This window comes from Oncorhynchus clarkii, chromosome 14 (assembly GCF_045791955.1).
Source record: "Oncorhynchus clarkii lewisi isolate Uvic-CL-2024 chromosome 14, UVic_Ocla_1.0, whole genome shotgun sequence".
Taxonomy (NCBI): domain Eukaryota; kingdom Metazoa; phylum Chordata; class Actinopteri; order Salmoniformes; family Salmonidae; genus Oncorhynchus; species Oncorhynchus clarkii.
In genome coordinates, this window is record NC_092160.1 from 27,225,034 (window position 1) to 27,242,226 (window position 17,193).

Consider the following 17,193-nt stretch of genomic DNA (forward strand, 5'->3'; position numbering starts at 1 on the left):
TCTTGGGCTTATTGGAAAAGGTTCTTCTTGGGCTTATTGGGCAAGATGCTTCTTGGGCTTAGTGGGAAAGGTGCTTCTTGGGCTTAGTGGGAAAGGTGCTTCTCTGGCTTAGTGGGAAAGATGCTTCTTGGGCTTAGTGTGAAAGGTGATTCTCGGGCTTAGTGGGAAAGATGCTTCTTGGGCTTAGTGGGAAAGATGCTTCTTGGGCTTAGTGGGAAAGGTGCTTCTTGGGCTTATTGGGCAAGATGCTTCTTGGGTTTAGTGGGAAAGGTGCTTCTTGGGCTTTTGGACAAGGTTCTTCTTGGGCTTATTGGGCAAGATGCTTCTTGGGCTTAGTGGGAAAGGTGCTTCTTGGGCTTTTGGACAAGATGCTTATTGGGCTTAGTGGGCAAGATGCTTCTTGGGCTTTTGGACAAGGTGCTTCTTGGGCTTATTGGGCAAGATGCTTCTTGGGCTTAGTGGGAAAGGTGCTTCTTGGGCATTTGGACAAGATGCTTCTTGGGCTTAGTGGGAAAGGTGCTTCTTGGGCTTTTGGACAAGATGCTTGGTTTCTAAGACATGTCAGTCATACAGTGTAAATGATGTCATACGATGCATCCAAAATGGCACCCTATTCACCATGTACTGCACCAGGGCACCAGGGAATAGGATGCCTTTTGGAAAACAGCCATAGTTCACCTCTAACCCATGACCTTTGCCCCTGACCTGTAGGCCTGTCTGTGCTGCAGAAGGTCCTGGACACGGCTGCTGAGAGGAGCTGGCTGGTGACGTCTGTCAACGTGGAGACCATGACGGAGACCTCGTTCCTCAAGGTGTTCCAAGACCTGGACAAGAGGAAGGAGGGACAGATCATCATCGACTGTGAGACCGAAAGACTCACCTCCATCCTCAAAAAGGTAACAAGATAGAAAGACTCACCTCAACCCTCAAAACGGTAACGAGACTGTGACATTGCAGGAGTCATCTGCATCGCTAGTAGTGGGCCAGCAATGGCAAAAATGGTAAGCAGCTACCATACATAAGCCAGAACTTTGCCAGACCTGGTTTGGTTAGAACTGTGCCACATAAAAATGCCTGTCAGATGACAAAAGTAGGCATGATTTGGGTCGTTATACTTTGGCTTTCTGTGAATTAATTGAATCCAGACATTTGAGAAAGCATCACTCTGTTGCACGTGAGACATAATTAACATGAATTCTCAGTGAAATAAACACCACATAGCTAGCAGAGAAAGACAGAGAGTAATAAAGAGAGAGAGAAGAGAAGGTAAGAGAGACAGGTTGACGTTTATTGTCATGAATCTTGCCGTGGAGGCAGAACTGAGCAATTTTCGCTAGATAGGCCAGCTGCAAAGTCAAAATAGGCTTATATGTGACCTCAGTTGAGGAACAATGGGAAAGTAATTCTGCTTTAAAAGTTGCTAAACTTGTAACTCTACTTTTGAGAAAATGGTCCATTAATGTTTTGGTACACCTACTGGAGAGCACTTCTTTGTCTACACCCATTCAGCATCATTCACACCATCTTAAGCCTTAGCCCCACCCATCTATTTAAGGATTCACATCTGAGGCCATGTGCTAAAAAGAGTGAGTAAGGTAGTAAAGTAAAAAACCAAAGATTTCAAAACAAAGTGTTTGAAAGTAGTAGGAACAACTCCAGGTAAAAATACATTGATGTAGTCCTTGGCCTACAGTGCATTTGGAAAGTATTCAGACCCCTTTACTTTTTCCATATTTTGTTACTTTACAGCCTTATTCTAAAATTGATTCAATTGTATTTTTTCCCTATCAATCTACACACAATACCCCATAATGACAAAGCAAACAGAAATATCACATTTCAGTATTCAGACCCTTTACTCAGTACTTTGGTGAAGCACCTTTGGCAGTGAATGTAGCCTCAAGTCTTCTTGGGTATGACACTTCAAGCATGGAGTTTCTCCCATTCTTCTCTGCAGATCCTCTCAAGTTCTGTCAGGTTGGATGGGGAGATTCGCTGCACAGCTATTTTTAGGTCTCTCCAGAGATGTTCGATCGGGTTCAAGTCCGGGCTCTGGCTGGGCCACTCAAAGACCTTCAGAGACTTGTCCCGAAGCCACTCCTGCATTTTCTTGCGTGTGTGCTTAGGGTCGTTGTAATGTTGGAAGGTGAACATTCGCCTCCCTCTGAGGTCCTGAGCACTCTGGAGCAGATTTTCATCAAGGATCTCTCTCTACTTTGCTCCGTTCATCTTTTCTTCGATTATGACTAGTCTCCCAGTCCCTTCCACATAAAAACAACCCCACAGCATGATGCTGCCGGCACCATACTTCACCGTAAGGAGGGTGCCAGGTTTCCTCGAGACGTGACGCTTGGCATTCAGGCCATAGAGTTCAATATTTGTTTCATTAAACCAGAGATTTTTGTTTCTCATGGTCTGAGAGTCTTTAAGTGCCTTTTGGCAATCTCCAAGCGAGCTGTCATGTGCCTTTAACTGTGTCTTCCATCTGGCCACTCTATTATAATGGCCTGATTGGTGGGGTGCTGCAGAGATGGTTGTCCTTCTGGAAGGTTCTCCCATCTCCACAGAGGAACTTTCGAGCTTGGTCAGAGTGATCATTGGGTTCTTAGTCAGCTCCCTGACCAAGGCCCTTCTCCCCCAATTGCTCAACTTCTTCCATTTAAGAATGATGGAGGCCACTGTGTTCTTGGAGACCTTCAATGCTGCAAAAAAATGTTGGTACCCTTCCCCACATCTGTGGCTCGGCACAATCCTTTCTCGGAGCTCCACAGACAATTCCTTCGACCTCACGACTTGGATTTTGCTCTGACATGCAATGTCAACTCTGGGACCTTATATAGACAGGTGTGTGCCTTTCCAAATCATGTCCAATCAATTGAATTTACCACAGGTGGAATCCAAGTTGTAGAAACATCTCAAGGGTCTGAGTAACTTATGTAAATAAGGTATTTCTGGTTTTTATTTGTGATAAATTCGCAAAAATGTCTAAAAACTTGTTTTCACTTAATGTCATTATGGGGTATTGTGTGTAGATTGATAAAAAATAAATAATATTTAATCAATTTTAGAATAAAACGTAACAAACGTAACAAAATGTGTAAAAAGTCAAGGAGTCTGAATAGTTTCCAAATGCACTTTATATCCTAGTCTGACTTTGGTGCAGGTCATGTTGTTCTTCACATTACCATCTCTGGTAAACACACACTATATCAAATCACATCTAAGTTGATTTGTCACATGAACAGGAAACAGAAGGTGTAATTGGTACAGTGAAATGGTTACTTCCATATTTGGATAGGAGCAATATCAGAAATGGAGTGTCCAGATAAAAATATTATATAAATAATTATTAGATGATGCTTACCCAGACACACTTGTCTAAATTGTTGGGTCACGTGAAAGAAATGCTATAACCAACCCCCAGCCACATCTAGCTAAGTAAATGGGTCACTATTGTCTAGACATGTTCATGAAATACAATAGATGGCCTTAATCACCCCCCAAACACACCTGGCTAACTTGATGGGTCATGTAATCATCTGATGAAGTGTAGTATTTTGTTTAGACATGTAGCTAGCTAGCTAAACAATTAACCATAATCCCTACCCGTAGCTACAGTACAAACGGATTGTCATAGCTAGCCACCATGCATGAAATGCTGTAGTATGAATCTGCAGGTATCTAAAGCTAACCAACTAGGTTCAATGTTAGCTAGCTATGCAATGCAAGTGGTTTCCTGAGATATGTATAATGTAAATACACAGATCACACACTTAATGTTAGATAGCGAGCCAGCAAGCTAACGTTGGCTAGCTAGCTAACCGTACCTTTTAACCTGCAAAAAAACAACTTTGACAACATTTGAAATGTATAATATCTGAAAATGACCCGTATACATGGAGGAAGGCTTCACGGCAGCGTGTCTCTTCTGTTTGGTTTGTAGCGAGCTACAGCTTGTTTGGCCTGTTGTTGTGTCAAGTCACTCTGGTTCACACTGATTGTGTGCAAAATGTCGTCCATCACAACGTTTTCCCACTGATCTTTGTCGATAGCGCCTGCTAAATTCAGGGCAGCAATGTTGTTGAGAGCTGTAGCAACACTTTTGCAGTTCTGCATGGCTAACGCTATATCTTTTTTTTATGTAGTAGAAAGGATTATCTACACATACTGAGCATCTCATGTTATAGACAGAAGTGAGCTACGTGGCTACCAATCTGAACTCATCTCTCAGCATATTCAACCCATCCGTTAACTCAGCCAATCATGGGTAGCAGGAAGGTTCCTGCCTTTTTCCGTGGCTAAACCTACTAGACTCGTAATTTAACAATTGTATCCGTATTTACAAATGACATACAAGTTTGTTATTAAGGCATTAAGGCACATGGTGTGGTTAGGGTTAGTTAGGGTTTCAGAGTTTGACTTTCTGGCTGTGCCAGATAGTGACCAGTTTGTAGAGCTGCCTACAGGGCAAGATTATTGACAATAAAGGCCAAACTGTGGATAAGAGGATCCTCCCAGGCAACAGTCGTCCAGTGTACTGTATTAGTCTCAGTGTATTAGAGACAGGAGATATAGATACGGTTAGGTTGACATTTGGAGCTGTAGCGAAACACTTACTCACCACGCTACTGCTTGCTGGGAAGGGTTTATCCTGGCATAGCAATTAATGACACACACACACACACACACACACACACACACACACACACACACACACACACACACACACACACACACACACACACACACACACACACACACACACACACACACACACAAACACACACACACACACACTCACACGCACCACTCCACCACACGTATGTGTCCTTCCCCCTCCCACACACACATAAAAACAGAAAGAGCCCGAGACCTCTTTCCCCTCTCTCTCCTCCAACGCTTGGCTCTAGCTGTGTGAAGACAGTGTCCCCTCTCTCTCCTCCAACGCTTGGCTCTAGCTGTGTGAAGACAGTGTCCCCTCTCTCTCCTCCAACTCTCTCCTCCAACGCTTGGCTCTAGCTGTGTGAAGACAGTGTCCCCTCTCTCTCCTCCAACTCTTGACTCTAGCTGTGTGAAGACAGTGTCCCCTCTCTCTCCTCCAACTCTTGACTCTAGCTGTGTGAAGACAGTGTCCCTTCTCTCTCCTCCAACGCTTGGCTCTAGCTGTGTGAAGACAGTGTACCCTCTCTCTCCTCCAACGCTTGGCTCTAGCTGTGTGAAGACAGTGTACCCTCTCTCTCCTCCAACGCTTGGCTCTAGCTGTGTGAAGACAGTGTCCCCTCTCTCTCCTCCAACTCTCTCCTCCAACGCTTGGCTCTAGCTGTGTGAAGACAGTGTCCCCTCTCTCTCCTCCAACTCTTGACTCTAGCTGTGTGAAGACAGTGTCCCCTCTCTCTCCTCTAACTCTTGACTCTAGCTGTGTGAAGACAGTGTACCCTCTCTCTCCTCCAACGCTTGGCTCTAGCTGTGTGAAGACAGTGTCCCTTCTCTCTCCTCCAACGCTTGGCTCTAGCTGTGTGAAGACAGTGTACCCTCTCTCTCCTCCAACGCTTGGCTCTAGATGTGTGAAGACAGTGTCTGGTGTGTGTGAGTGTTATTGATGACCTGGTGCCCACAGTTAAGGTAGTTGCATCACTTCTCACCAGTTTACAGCAGCGGAGCCACAGCGGTTCTCAGCTCAGACAGACTCCATCCATCACAGAGGTCTGCTCCCGGCTCTCTGCCTCTATAGCAGCCTGTGTTTTACACACACACACACACAGACACGTAGACACACACACACTGCCCCGTCGCCCTCTAAACCTGCAGGTATCTTCACCCAATACACAGAACCAAATGCTCACCAGATAATGTCAGAGGATATATGAATGAGGACGTGTTTATTTTTACTCTTGGAATGCTGATGTATTGTGAAATCAGTTGGGGCCTCATGGAAACTACGCTAGCACACTGTCCATCATCTTCCCCAGTGTGACTGTAACTTGGCCATCATCTTCCCCCAGTGTGACTGTAACTTGGCCATGTGTCTTCCCCAGTGTGACTCTGTATCTTGGCCATCATCTTCCCCAGTGTGACTGTAACTTGGCCACCATCTTCCCCCAGTGTGACTGTAACTTGTCCATGTGTCTTCCCCAGTGTGACTGTAACTTGTCCATGTGTCTTCCCCAGTGTGACTGTAACTTGTCCATGTGTCTTCCCCAGTGTGACTGTAACTTGGCCACCATCTTCCCCCAGTGTGACTGTAACTTGTCCATGTGTCTTCCCCAGTGTGACTGTAACTTGGCCACCATCTTCCCCCAGTGTGACTGTATCTTGGCCATCATCTTCCCCCAGTGTGACTGTAACTTGTCCATGTGTCTTCCCCAGTGTGACTGTAACTTGGCCACCATCTTCCCCCAGTGTGACTGTATCTTGTCCATCATCTTCCCCAGTGTGACTGTAACTTGGCCATCATCTTCCCCCAGTGTGACTGTATCTTGGCCATCATCTTCCCCCAGTGTGACTGTATCTTGGCCATCATCTTCCCCAGTGTGACTGTATCTTGGCCATCATCTTCCCCAGTGTGACTGTATCTTGTCCATCATCTTCCCCAGTGTGACTGTATCTTGGCCATCATCTTCCCCAGTGTGACTCTGTATCTTGGCCATCATCTTCCCCCAGTGTGACTGTATCTTGGCCATCATCTTCCCCAGTGTGACTGTATCTTGGCCATCATCTTCCCCCAGTGTGACTGTATCTTGGCCATCATCTTCCCCAGTGTGACTGTATCTTGGCCATCATCTTCCCCAGTGTGACTGTATCTTGGCCATCATCTTCCCCAGTGTGACTGTAACTTGGCCATCATCTTCCCCCAGTGTGACTGTATCTTGTCCATCATCTTCCCCAGTGTGACTGTATCTTGGCCATCATCTTCCCCAGTGTGACTGTATCTTGGCCATCATCTTCCCCCAGTGTGACTGTATCTTGGCCATCATCGTCCCCCAGTGTGACTGTATCTTGGCCATCATCTTCCCCAGTGTGACTGTATCTTGGCCATCATCTTCCCCCAGTGTGACTGTATCTTGGCCATCATCGTCCCCCAGTGTGACTGTATCTTGGCCATCATCTTCCCCCAGTGTGACTGTATCTTGGCCATCATCTTCCCCAGTGTGACTGTATCTTGGCCATCATCTTCCCCCAGTGTGACTGTATCTTGGCCACCATCTTCCCCCAGTGTGACTGTATCTTGGCCATCATCTTCCCCAGTGTGACTGTATCTTGGCCTTCATCTTCCCCAGCGTGACTGTATCTTGGCCACCATCTTCCCCCAGTGTCTTGGATATCAGCGTCTCTCCTCTCCTGTGTTTTCCTTGCTGGAGGCTGTGCTGTAGGACATGCCTTGTGCTAGGGTCACCCTTAATAACTAATGCAACTGTCTGCCATGCCCTCCAGCCTGCTCCCAACACACACACACACACACACACACACACACACACACACACACACACACACACACACACACACACACACACACACACACACACACACACACACACACACACACACACACACACACACACACACACACACACACACACACACACACACACACACACACACACACACACACACACACACACACACACAGTGGGGATATAAACGTGTGGGGGACTCTCAGAGGAAGCAAATATGTTGGGAATGTGTGAGGTCATGTAAAGTCCATGATGAGTTACAGAACTCCCACTCGATCTGTCAGTTACAGAACCTCCACTCTATCTGTCAGTTACAGAACCCTCACTCGATCTGTCAGTTACAGAACTCCCACTCGATCTGTCAGTTACAGAACTCCCACTCGATCTGTCAGTTACAGAACTCCCACTCGATCTGTCGGTTACAGAACCCTCACTCGATCTGTCAGTTACAGAACTCCCACTCGATCTGTCAGTTACAGAACTCCCACTCGATCTGTCAGTTACAGAACTCCCACTCGATCTGTCGGTTACAGAACCCTCACTCGATCTGTCAGTTACAGAACCCTCACTCTCTCTGTCAGTTACAGAACCCCCACTCTCTCTGTCAGTTACAGAACTCACACCCGATCTGTCAGTTACAGAACCCCCACTCGAGCCATAAGAGAGACTCGACATCTACCACCCCACTACCACTATCAGATTAGAGCCATAAGGGAGACTAGGCATCTACCACCCCACTACCACTATCAGATTAGAACCATAAAGGAGACTAGGCATCTACCACACCGCTACCACTATCAGATTAGAGCCATAAAGGAGACTAGACATCTACCACACCGCTACCACTATCAGATTAGAGCCATAAAGGAGACTAGGCATCTACCACACCGCTACCACTATCAGATTAGAGCCATAAAGGAGACTAGACATCTACCACACCGCTACCACTATCAGATTAGAGCCATAAAGGAGACTAGACATCTACCACACCGCTACCACTATCAGATTAGAGCCATAAGGGAGACTAGGCATCTACCACCCCACTACCACTATCAGATTAGAGCCATAAAGGAGACTAGACATCTACCACACCGCTACCACTATCAGATTAGAGCCATAAAAGAGACTAGGCATCTACCACACCGCTACCACTATCAGATTAGAGCCATAAAAGAGACTAGACATCTACCACACCACTAACACTATCAGATTAGGGGTGGAATGTAGCTTGTTTTTGCCCCCCCCACCCCACCACCACCACCCGCACTTTGGTTCTGAAATCACCATCACCCACTAATGAACTTGTCATCTTTGTAGATTAAGTGTTTGAGCTAGTAATATATCATTATCTATTGTTTACAAATTAAATATGACATAGCTAATGAATTGAATGCACAACGTTGGATTTCACCCAACGTGAGCTTCTTTTCTCGCCATTTTAGCCCATGCAGCGTGCCTCGCAAACGTGATTCATCATTATGAAATTATCAACTTTACCTTGTATATCTAAAAATGATCATATACACTGATTGTTTTGCCCCAGCCCCAGTTAACACACCTGACTCTAATAATCAACTAATATTTAGATTGGAATGCAATTAGTTTAATCAGCTGTGTTTGCTAGGGATAAAGAGTGACAGCACTCCGGCCCCCGAGGACTGGAGTTTCCCATACCTGCTTTATGGTACGACAGCACTCTGGCCCCCGAGGACTGGAGTTTCCCATACCTGCTTTAAAGTACGACAGCACTCTGGCCCCCGAGGACTGGAGTTTCCCATACCTGCTTTATGGTACGACAGCACTCTGGCCCCCGAGGACTGGAGTTTCCCATACCTGCTTTACGGTACGACAGCACTCTGGCCCCCGAGGACTGGAGTTTCCCATACCTGCTTTATGGTACGACAGCACTCTGGCCCCCGAGGACTGGAGTTTCCCATACCTGCTTTACGGTACGACAGCACTCTGGCCCCCGAGGACTGGAGTTTCCCATACCTGCTTTATGGTACGACAGCACTCCTGCCCCCGAGGACTGGAGTTTCCCATACCTGCTTTATGGTACGACAGCACTCCTGCCCCCGAGGACTGGAGTTTCCCATACCTGCTTTACGGTACGACAGCACTCTGGCCCCCGAGGACTGGAGTTTCCCATACCTGCTTTACGGTACGACAGCACTCTGGCCCCCGAGGACTGGAGTTTCCCATACCTGCTTTATGGTACGACAGCACTCTGGCCCCCGAGGACTGGAGTTTCCCATACCTGCTTTACGGTACGACAGCACTCTGGCCCCCGAGGACTGGAGTTTCCCATACCTGCTTTATGGTACGACAGCACTCCTGCCCCCGAGGACTGGAGTTTCCCATACCTGCTTTATGGTACGACAGCACTCCTGCCCCCGAGGACTGGAGTTTCCCATACCTGCTTTAAAGTACGACAGCACTCCGGCCCCCGAGGACTGGAGTTTCCCATACCTGCTTTAAAGTACGACAGCACTCTGGCCCCCGAGGACTGGAGTTTCCCATACCTGCTTTACGGTACGACAGCACTCCTGCCCCCGAGGACTGGAGTTTCCCATACCTGCTTTAAAGTACGACAGCACTCTGGCCCCCGAGGACTGGAGTTTCCCATACCTGCTTTATGGTACGACAGCACTCCTGCCCCCGAGGACTGGAGTTTCCCATACCTGCTTTACGGTACGACAGCACTCTGGCCCCCGAGGACTGGAGTTTCCCATACCTGCTTTACGGTACGACAGCACTCTGGCCCCCGAGGACTGGAGTTTCCCATACCTGCTTTAAAGTACGACAGCACTCTGGCCCCCGAGGACTGGAGTTTCCCATACCTGCTTTAAAGTACGACAGCACTCTGGCCCCCGAGGACTGGAGTTTCCCATACCTGCTTTAATGTACGACAGCACTCTGGCCCCCGAGGACTGGAGTTTCCCATACCTGCTTTACGGTGCGACAGCACTCCTGCCCCCGAGGACTGGAGTTTCCCATACCTGCTTTATGGTGCGACAGCACTCTGGCCCCCGAGGACTGGAGTTTCCCATACCTGCTTTACGGTGCGACAGCACTCTGGCCCCCGAGGACTGGAGTTTACATACTTGGTTTAAAGTACGACAGCACTCTGGCCCCCGAGGACTGGAGTTTCCCATACCTGCTTTAAAGTACGTCAGCACTTTGGCCCCCGAGGACTGGAGTTTCCCATACCTGCTTTACGGTGCGACAGCACTCCTGCCCCCGAGGACTGGAGTTTCCCATACCTGCTTTATGGTACGACAGCACTCCTGCCCCCGAGGACTGGAGTTTCCCATACCTGCTTTAAAGTACGACAGCACTCCGGCCCCCGAGGACTGGAGTTTCCCATACCTGCTTTAAAGTACGACAGCACTCTGGCCCCCGAGGACTGGAGTTTCCCATACCTGCTTTACGGTACGACAGCACTCCTGCCCCCGAGGACTGGAGTTTCCCATACCTGCTTTAAAGTACGACAGCACTCTGGCCCCCGAGGACTGGAGTTTCCCATACCTGCTTTATGGTACGACAGCACTCCTGCCCCCGAGGACTGGAGTTTCCCATACCTGCTTTACGGTACGACAGCACTCTGGCCCCCGTGGACTGGAGTTTCCCATACCTGCTTTACGGTACGACAGCACTCTGGCCCCCGAGGACTGGAGTTTCCCATACCTGCTTTAAAGTACGACAGCACTCTGGCCCCCGAGGACTGGAGTTTCCCATACCTGCTTTAAAGTACGACAGCACTCTGGCCCCCGAGGACTGGAGTTTCCCATACCTGCTTTAAAGTACGACAGCACTCTGGCCCCCGAGGACTGGAGTTTCCCATACCTGCTTTACGGTGCGACAGCACTCCTGCCCCCGAGGACTGGAGTTTCCCATACCTGCTTTATGGTGCGACAGCACTCTGGCCCCCGAGGACTGGAGTTTCCCATACCTGCTTTACGGTGCGACAGCACTCTGGCCCCCGAGGACTGGAGTTTACATACTTGGTTTAAAGTACGACAGCACTCTGGCCCCCGAGGACTGGAGTTTACATACTTGGTTTAAAGTACGACAGCACTCTGGCCCCCGAGGACTGGAGTTTCCCATACCTGCTTTAAAGTACGTCAGCACTTTGGCCCCCGAGGACTGGAGTTTCCCATACCTGCTTTACGGTGCGACAGCACTCCTGCCCCCGAGGACTGGAGTTTCCCATACCTGCTTTACGGTGCGACAGCACTCCTGCCCCCGAGGACTGGAGTTTACATACTTGGTTTAAAGTACGACAGCACTCCGGCCCCCGAGGACTGGAGTTTACATACTTGGTTTAAAGTACGACAGCACTCCTGCCCCCGAGGACTGGATTTTCCATACTTGGTTTAAAGTACGACAGCACTCTGGCCCCCGAGGACTGGAGTTTACATACTTGGTATAAAGTACGACAGCACTCCTGCCCCCGAGGACTGGATTTTCCATACTTGGTTTAAAGTACGACAGCACTCTGGCCCCCGAGGACTGGAGTTTACATACTTGGTATAAAGTACGACAGCACTCTGGCCCCCGAAGACTGGAGTTTACATACTTGGTTTAAAGTACGACAGCACTCCTGCCCCCGAGGACTGGAGTTTACATACTTGGTTTAAAGTACGACAGCACTCTGGCCCCCGAGGACTGGAGTTTACATACTTGGTTTAAAGTACGACAGCACTCCTGCCCCCGAGGACTGGAGTTTACATACTTGGTTTAAAGTACGACAGCACTCCTGCCCCCGAGGACTGGAGTTTACATACTTGGTTTAAAGTACGACAGCACTCCTGCCCCCGAGGACTGGAGTTTACATACTTGGTTTAAAGTACGACAGCACTCCTGCCCCCGAGGACTGGAGTTTACATACTTGGTATAAAGTACGACAGCACTCTGGCCCCCGAGGACTGGAGTTTACATACTTGGTTTAAAGTACGACAGCACTCTGGCCCCCGAGGACTGGAGTTTACATACTTGGTATAAAGTACGACAGCACTCTGGCCCCCGAGGACTGGAGTTTACATACTTGGTATAAAGTACGACAGCACTCTGGCCCCCGAGGACTGGAGTTTACATACTTGGTATAAAGTACGACAGCACTCCTGCCCCCGAAGACTAAGTTGCCCATCCCTGGTTTAAAGCAAAACTACCGTAACTAGTTAGTTAGTTAACATGACCTTTATGAATTATGAGGCCTTTATGTGATTTATGTGCTTGTTTTGATCACATAAATTATTCAAAATTCACAAAAAGAGACATTAGTTGATGAAGATTATCTCACAGAACAAAATGTACAAGATCTCCTAATCCTATGTTAACCACAGACCTTATTTATGGCGTTTATCCAAAAACCCAACAAAAACTACATTTTCCCATAGGCTTTATCCAACAAACCATTGCGGAGTTAATGCCTACAAAAAGATGCCATTACTACTGCTCTGTATAGCCAGATTAAAGATTACTTTTATTCCAGTAAAACACAATTTTCAACATCACAGTTGAATACAGTTGAAGTCAGAAGTTTTAATACACTTAGAGTCATAAAAACTTGTTTTTCAACCACTCCACAAATTTCTTCTTAACAAACTAAGTTTTGGCAAGTCGGTTAGGACATCTACTTTGTGCATGACACAAGTAATTTTTCCAACAATTGTTTACAGACAGATTATTTCACTTATAATTCACTGAATCATAATTCCAGTGGGTCAGAGGTTAACATACACTACGTTGACTGTGCCTTTAAACAGCTTGGAAAGTTCCAGAAAATGATGTCATGGCTTTAGAAGCTTCTGATAGGCTAATTGACATAATTTGAGTCAATTGGAGGTGTACCTGTGGATGTATTTCAAGACCTACCTTCAAACTCAGTGCCTCTTTGCTTGGCATCATGGGACAATCTAAAGAAATCAGCCAAGACTTCAGAAAAAAATGGTAGACCTCCACAAGTCTGGTTCATCCTTGGGAGTAATTTCCAAACGCCTGAAGATACCATGTTCATCTGTACAAAAAATAGTGCATGAGTATAAACACCATGGGACCACGCAGCCATCATACCGCTCAGGAAGGAGAAGCGTTCTGTCTCCTAGAGATTAACGTACTTTGGTGCGAAAAGTGCAAATCAATCCCAGAACAACAGCAAAGGATCTTGTGAAGATGCTGGAGGAAACATGTACAAAAGCATCTATATCCACAGTAAAACGAGTCCTATATCGACATAACCTGAAAGGCCGCTCAGCTAGGAAGAAGCCACTGCTCCAAAACCTCCATAAAAAAGCTGTTTGCAACTGCACATGGGGACAAAGATCGTACTTTTTAGAGAAATGTCCTCTGGTCGGATGAAACAAAAATAGAACTGTTTGGTCATAATGACCATCGTTATGGTTGGAGGAAAAAGGGAGAGGCTTGCAAGCCGAAGAACACGATCCCAACCGTTAAGCACGGGGGTGGCAGCATCATCTTGTGGGGGTGCTTTGCTACAGGAGGGACTGGTGCACTTCACAAAATAGATGTCATCACGAAGAGGGAAAATTATGTGGATATATTGAAGCAACATCTCAAGACATCAGTCAGGAAGTTAAAGCTTGGTCGCAAATGGGTCTTCCAAATGGACAATGACCCCAAGCATACTTCCAAAGTTGTGGCAAAATGGCTTAAGGACAACAAAGTCAAGTTCTTGGAGTGGCCATCACAACGCCCTGACCTCAGTCCTATAGAAAATGTGTGGGCAGAACTGAAAAAGCATGTGCGAGCAAGGAGGCCTACAACCTGACTCAGTTACACCAGCTCTGTCAGGAGGAATGGGCCAAAATTCACCCAACTTATTTTGGGAAGCTTGTGGAAGGCTACCCAAAACGTTTGACCAAAGCTAAACAATGTAAAGGCAATGCTACCAAATACTAACTGATGACAGGATGACCTAAACTGTATCTGGGAAAGTCTACATGTTATAGTTATCAGATTCACATGGAATTGTTGGGGAATTCCAATGTTTAAATATAAAATTATTGGTGAAAAAATTAAACATACATTTTAGCTTCCAAATGAGAGATTTGGGTTTTCATAAGGTTAGGGCTCTGCTCAATCAGTGGCCCGTCCCCCGTGAAGAGACATGGGCTATAAACTATGAAACACACCCTTCTCCATCCACTATATAAGACCTTGACGAAAATGTAACCTCCTGTTCCGGGTACATTAGAATGACAGTCCGATGTCAGAAGGATTCAGATAATAACTACAGAATGAAGCCAACATCAGTGTGAGCTTTAGTTGCGAATGGTATGAGCTTTGAACTCTTATTCGCTACAGAAGTGATACCTCCTAGCCTGCTGTAAGCGTGGGCTAGGAGAGGACAGACAGAGTATCTGTCTACCACTCAACGACGACACTACAACGTTTCCCTATCACCACCATAGACACTCTTCAAAGGACGTTGTTGGGCAACACGGCCATCCATCTACCACCAACCTATTGAAGTGCAGCTGTTCCGTCCGCTAGGGACGTTTTCCTTTATGACATCATTTGTAATCAAGGTATGATTCGTTCTGTGTATATGTAATTCTGTGTGATTAGTTAGGTATTTAGTAAATATATAATTAAACCCAGTTTTGTATTGCTGATTCAAGTTGTTACACAGGTTTCAAATAAAATAAAATAAAATAAAATGTTATTTGTCACATACACATGGTTAGCAGATGTTAATGCGAGGGTAGCGAAATGCTTGTGCTTCTAGTTCCGACAATGCAGTAATAACCAACAAGTAATCTAGCTAACAATTCCAAAACTACTACCTTATAGACACAAGTGTAAGAGAATAAAGAATATGTACATAAAGATATACGAATGAGTGATGGTACAGAGCGGCATAGGCAAGATACAGTACATGGTATTGAGTGCAGTATATACATATGAGATGAGTATGTAAACAAAGTGGCATAGTTAAAGTGGCTAGTGATACATGTATTACATAAAGATGCAGTAGATGACATAGAGTACAGTATATACGTATACATATGAGATGAATAATGTAGGGTATGTAAACATTATATTAGGTAGCATTGTTTAAAGTGGCTAGTGATATATTTTACATCATTTCCCATCAATTCCCATTATTAAAGTGGCTGGAGTTGAGTCAGTGTGTTGGCAGCAGCCATTCAATGTTAGTGGTAGCTGTTTAACAGTCTGATGGCCTTGAGATAGAAGCTGTTTTTCAGTCTCTTGGTCTCAGCTTTGATGCACCTGTACCGACCTCGCCTTCTGGATGATAGCGGGGTGAACAGGCAGTGGCTCGGGTGGTTGTTGTCCTTGATGATCTTTATGGCCTTCCTGTGACATCGGGTGGTGTAGGTGTCCTGGAGGGCAGGTAGTTTGCCCCCGGTGATGCGTTGTGCAGACCTCACTACCCTCTGGAGAGCCTTACGGTTGTGGGCAGAGCAGTTGCCGTACCAGGCGGTGATACAGCCCGACAGGATGCTCTCGATTGTGCATCTGTAGAAGTTTGTGAGTGCTTTTGGTGACAAGCCGAATTTCTTCAGCCTCCTGAGGTTGAAGAGGCGCTGCTGCGCCTTCTTCACGATGCTGTCTGTGTGGGTGGACCAATTCAGTTTGTCTCTGATGTGTACGCCGAGGAACTTAAAACTTACTACCCTCTCCACTACTGTTCCATCGATGTGGATAGGGGGGTGTTCCCTCTGCTGTTTCCTGAAGTCCACAATCATCTCCTTAGTTTTGTTGACGTTGAGTGTGAGGTTATTGTCCTGACACCACACTCCGAGGGCCCTCACCTCCTCCCTGTAGGCGGTCTCGTCGTTGTTGGTAATCAAGCCTACCACTGTTGTGTCGTCCGTGAAGATAACCAAGATTTTCCAACTTTCAGATGAGACTGAAATAAGGTGACGATTAATATTGACTGCTATTGATGTAAAATATTACTAGGTCTTTAAGAGTTTATTCGGAAGATAACTGCTCTATAAATATTATTTTGTGGTGCCCCGACTTTCTAGTTAATTACATTTACATGATTAACTCAATCAGGTAATATTAATTTCGGAGAAAGGATTTATAGAATAGCATGTCATATCAATTCATCCGGCGTAGCCAAAGACACAACAACTAATAAAGCCTCATTTCACGCAAGCCATTTTAACATATGAATGCTGAAGGTGCCGTATCAGATCAGGGACAGGCCGCCTACCTCAGATTGGTCAGCATGCGAAGCTGGGCACAGTGCGTCTTTTGACTAGACTACTGATTTTCCCTTGGGGTTGTTCGGCATGTAAAATGACTTGTAGATCATTGACTCTCAACACAGGTACATGTTTGACATGTTTGACGTAGTTTGACGTTAAAGGAGAGGACGCACCAGTTCTCATAAAGTATGAGTGTTTTTGGAAGTTACAAAGAAAGTAATATGAGCAACAACAAAAAAAATGAAATTTGATTCAGAACGTTTGAATGGATTTTCTGACCGATGCATGTGACATTTGGTTTGATGAAGTCATGTTTGAATGGATTTTGTGATGTATATTTGTATTCATGGGATGAGACTACATGAATTATTGTACTGAATATTCATATTTGAGAGTCACTGCTGTTACAATGTCTTACCCTAGTTGGTGTCTCTTCTGCCCTGGCCAAGGTCACTACATGGGTAGAGTGTACTGAACACACACGCACACACACAAGCCCCTCCCCAGTCATGTCCATCCTAAAGTCAAGTTTTTCT

At 46.5% G+C, this 17,193-nt stretch overlaps 1 protein-coding gene across 2 annotated transcripts in view; it reads left to right on the forward strand.

Annotated features, from left to right (window-relative positions):
- LOC139366480 (glutamate receptor, ionotropic, AMPA 1a) overlaps positions 1-17,193 on the forward strand; it is a 181,134-nt gene that overhangs the window by 72,848 nt on the left and 91,093 nt on the right. For both annotated transcript variants that reach the window (XM_071103992.1, XM_071103991.1), the window contains exon 4: positions 712-896. In XM_071103992.1, the coding sequence (XP_070960093.1) occupies positions 712-896 (185 nt within the window). The remainder of the gene's footprint in view (positions 1-711; positions 897-17,193) is intronic.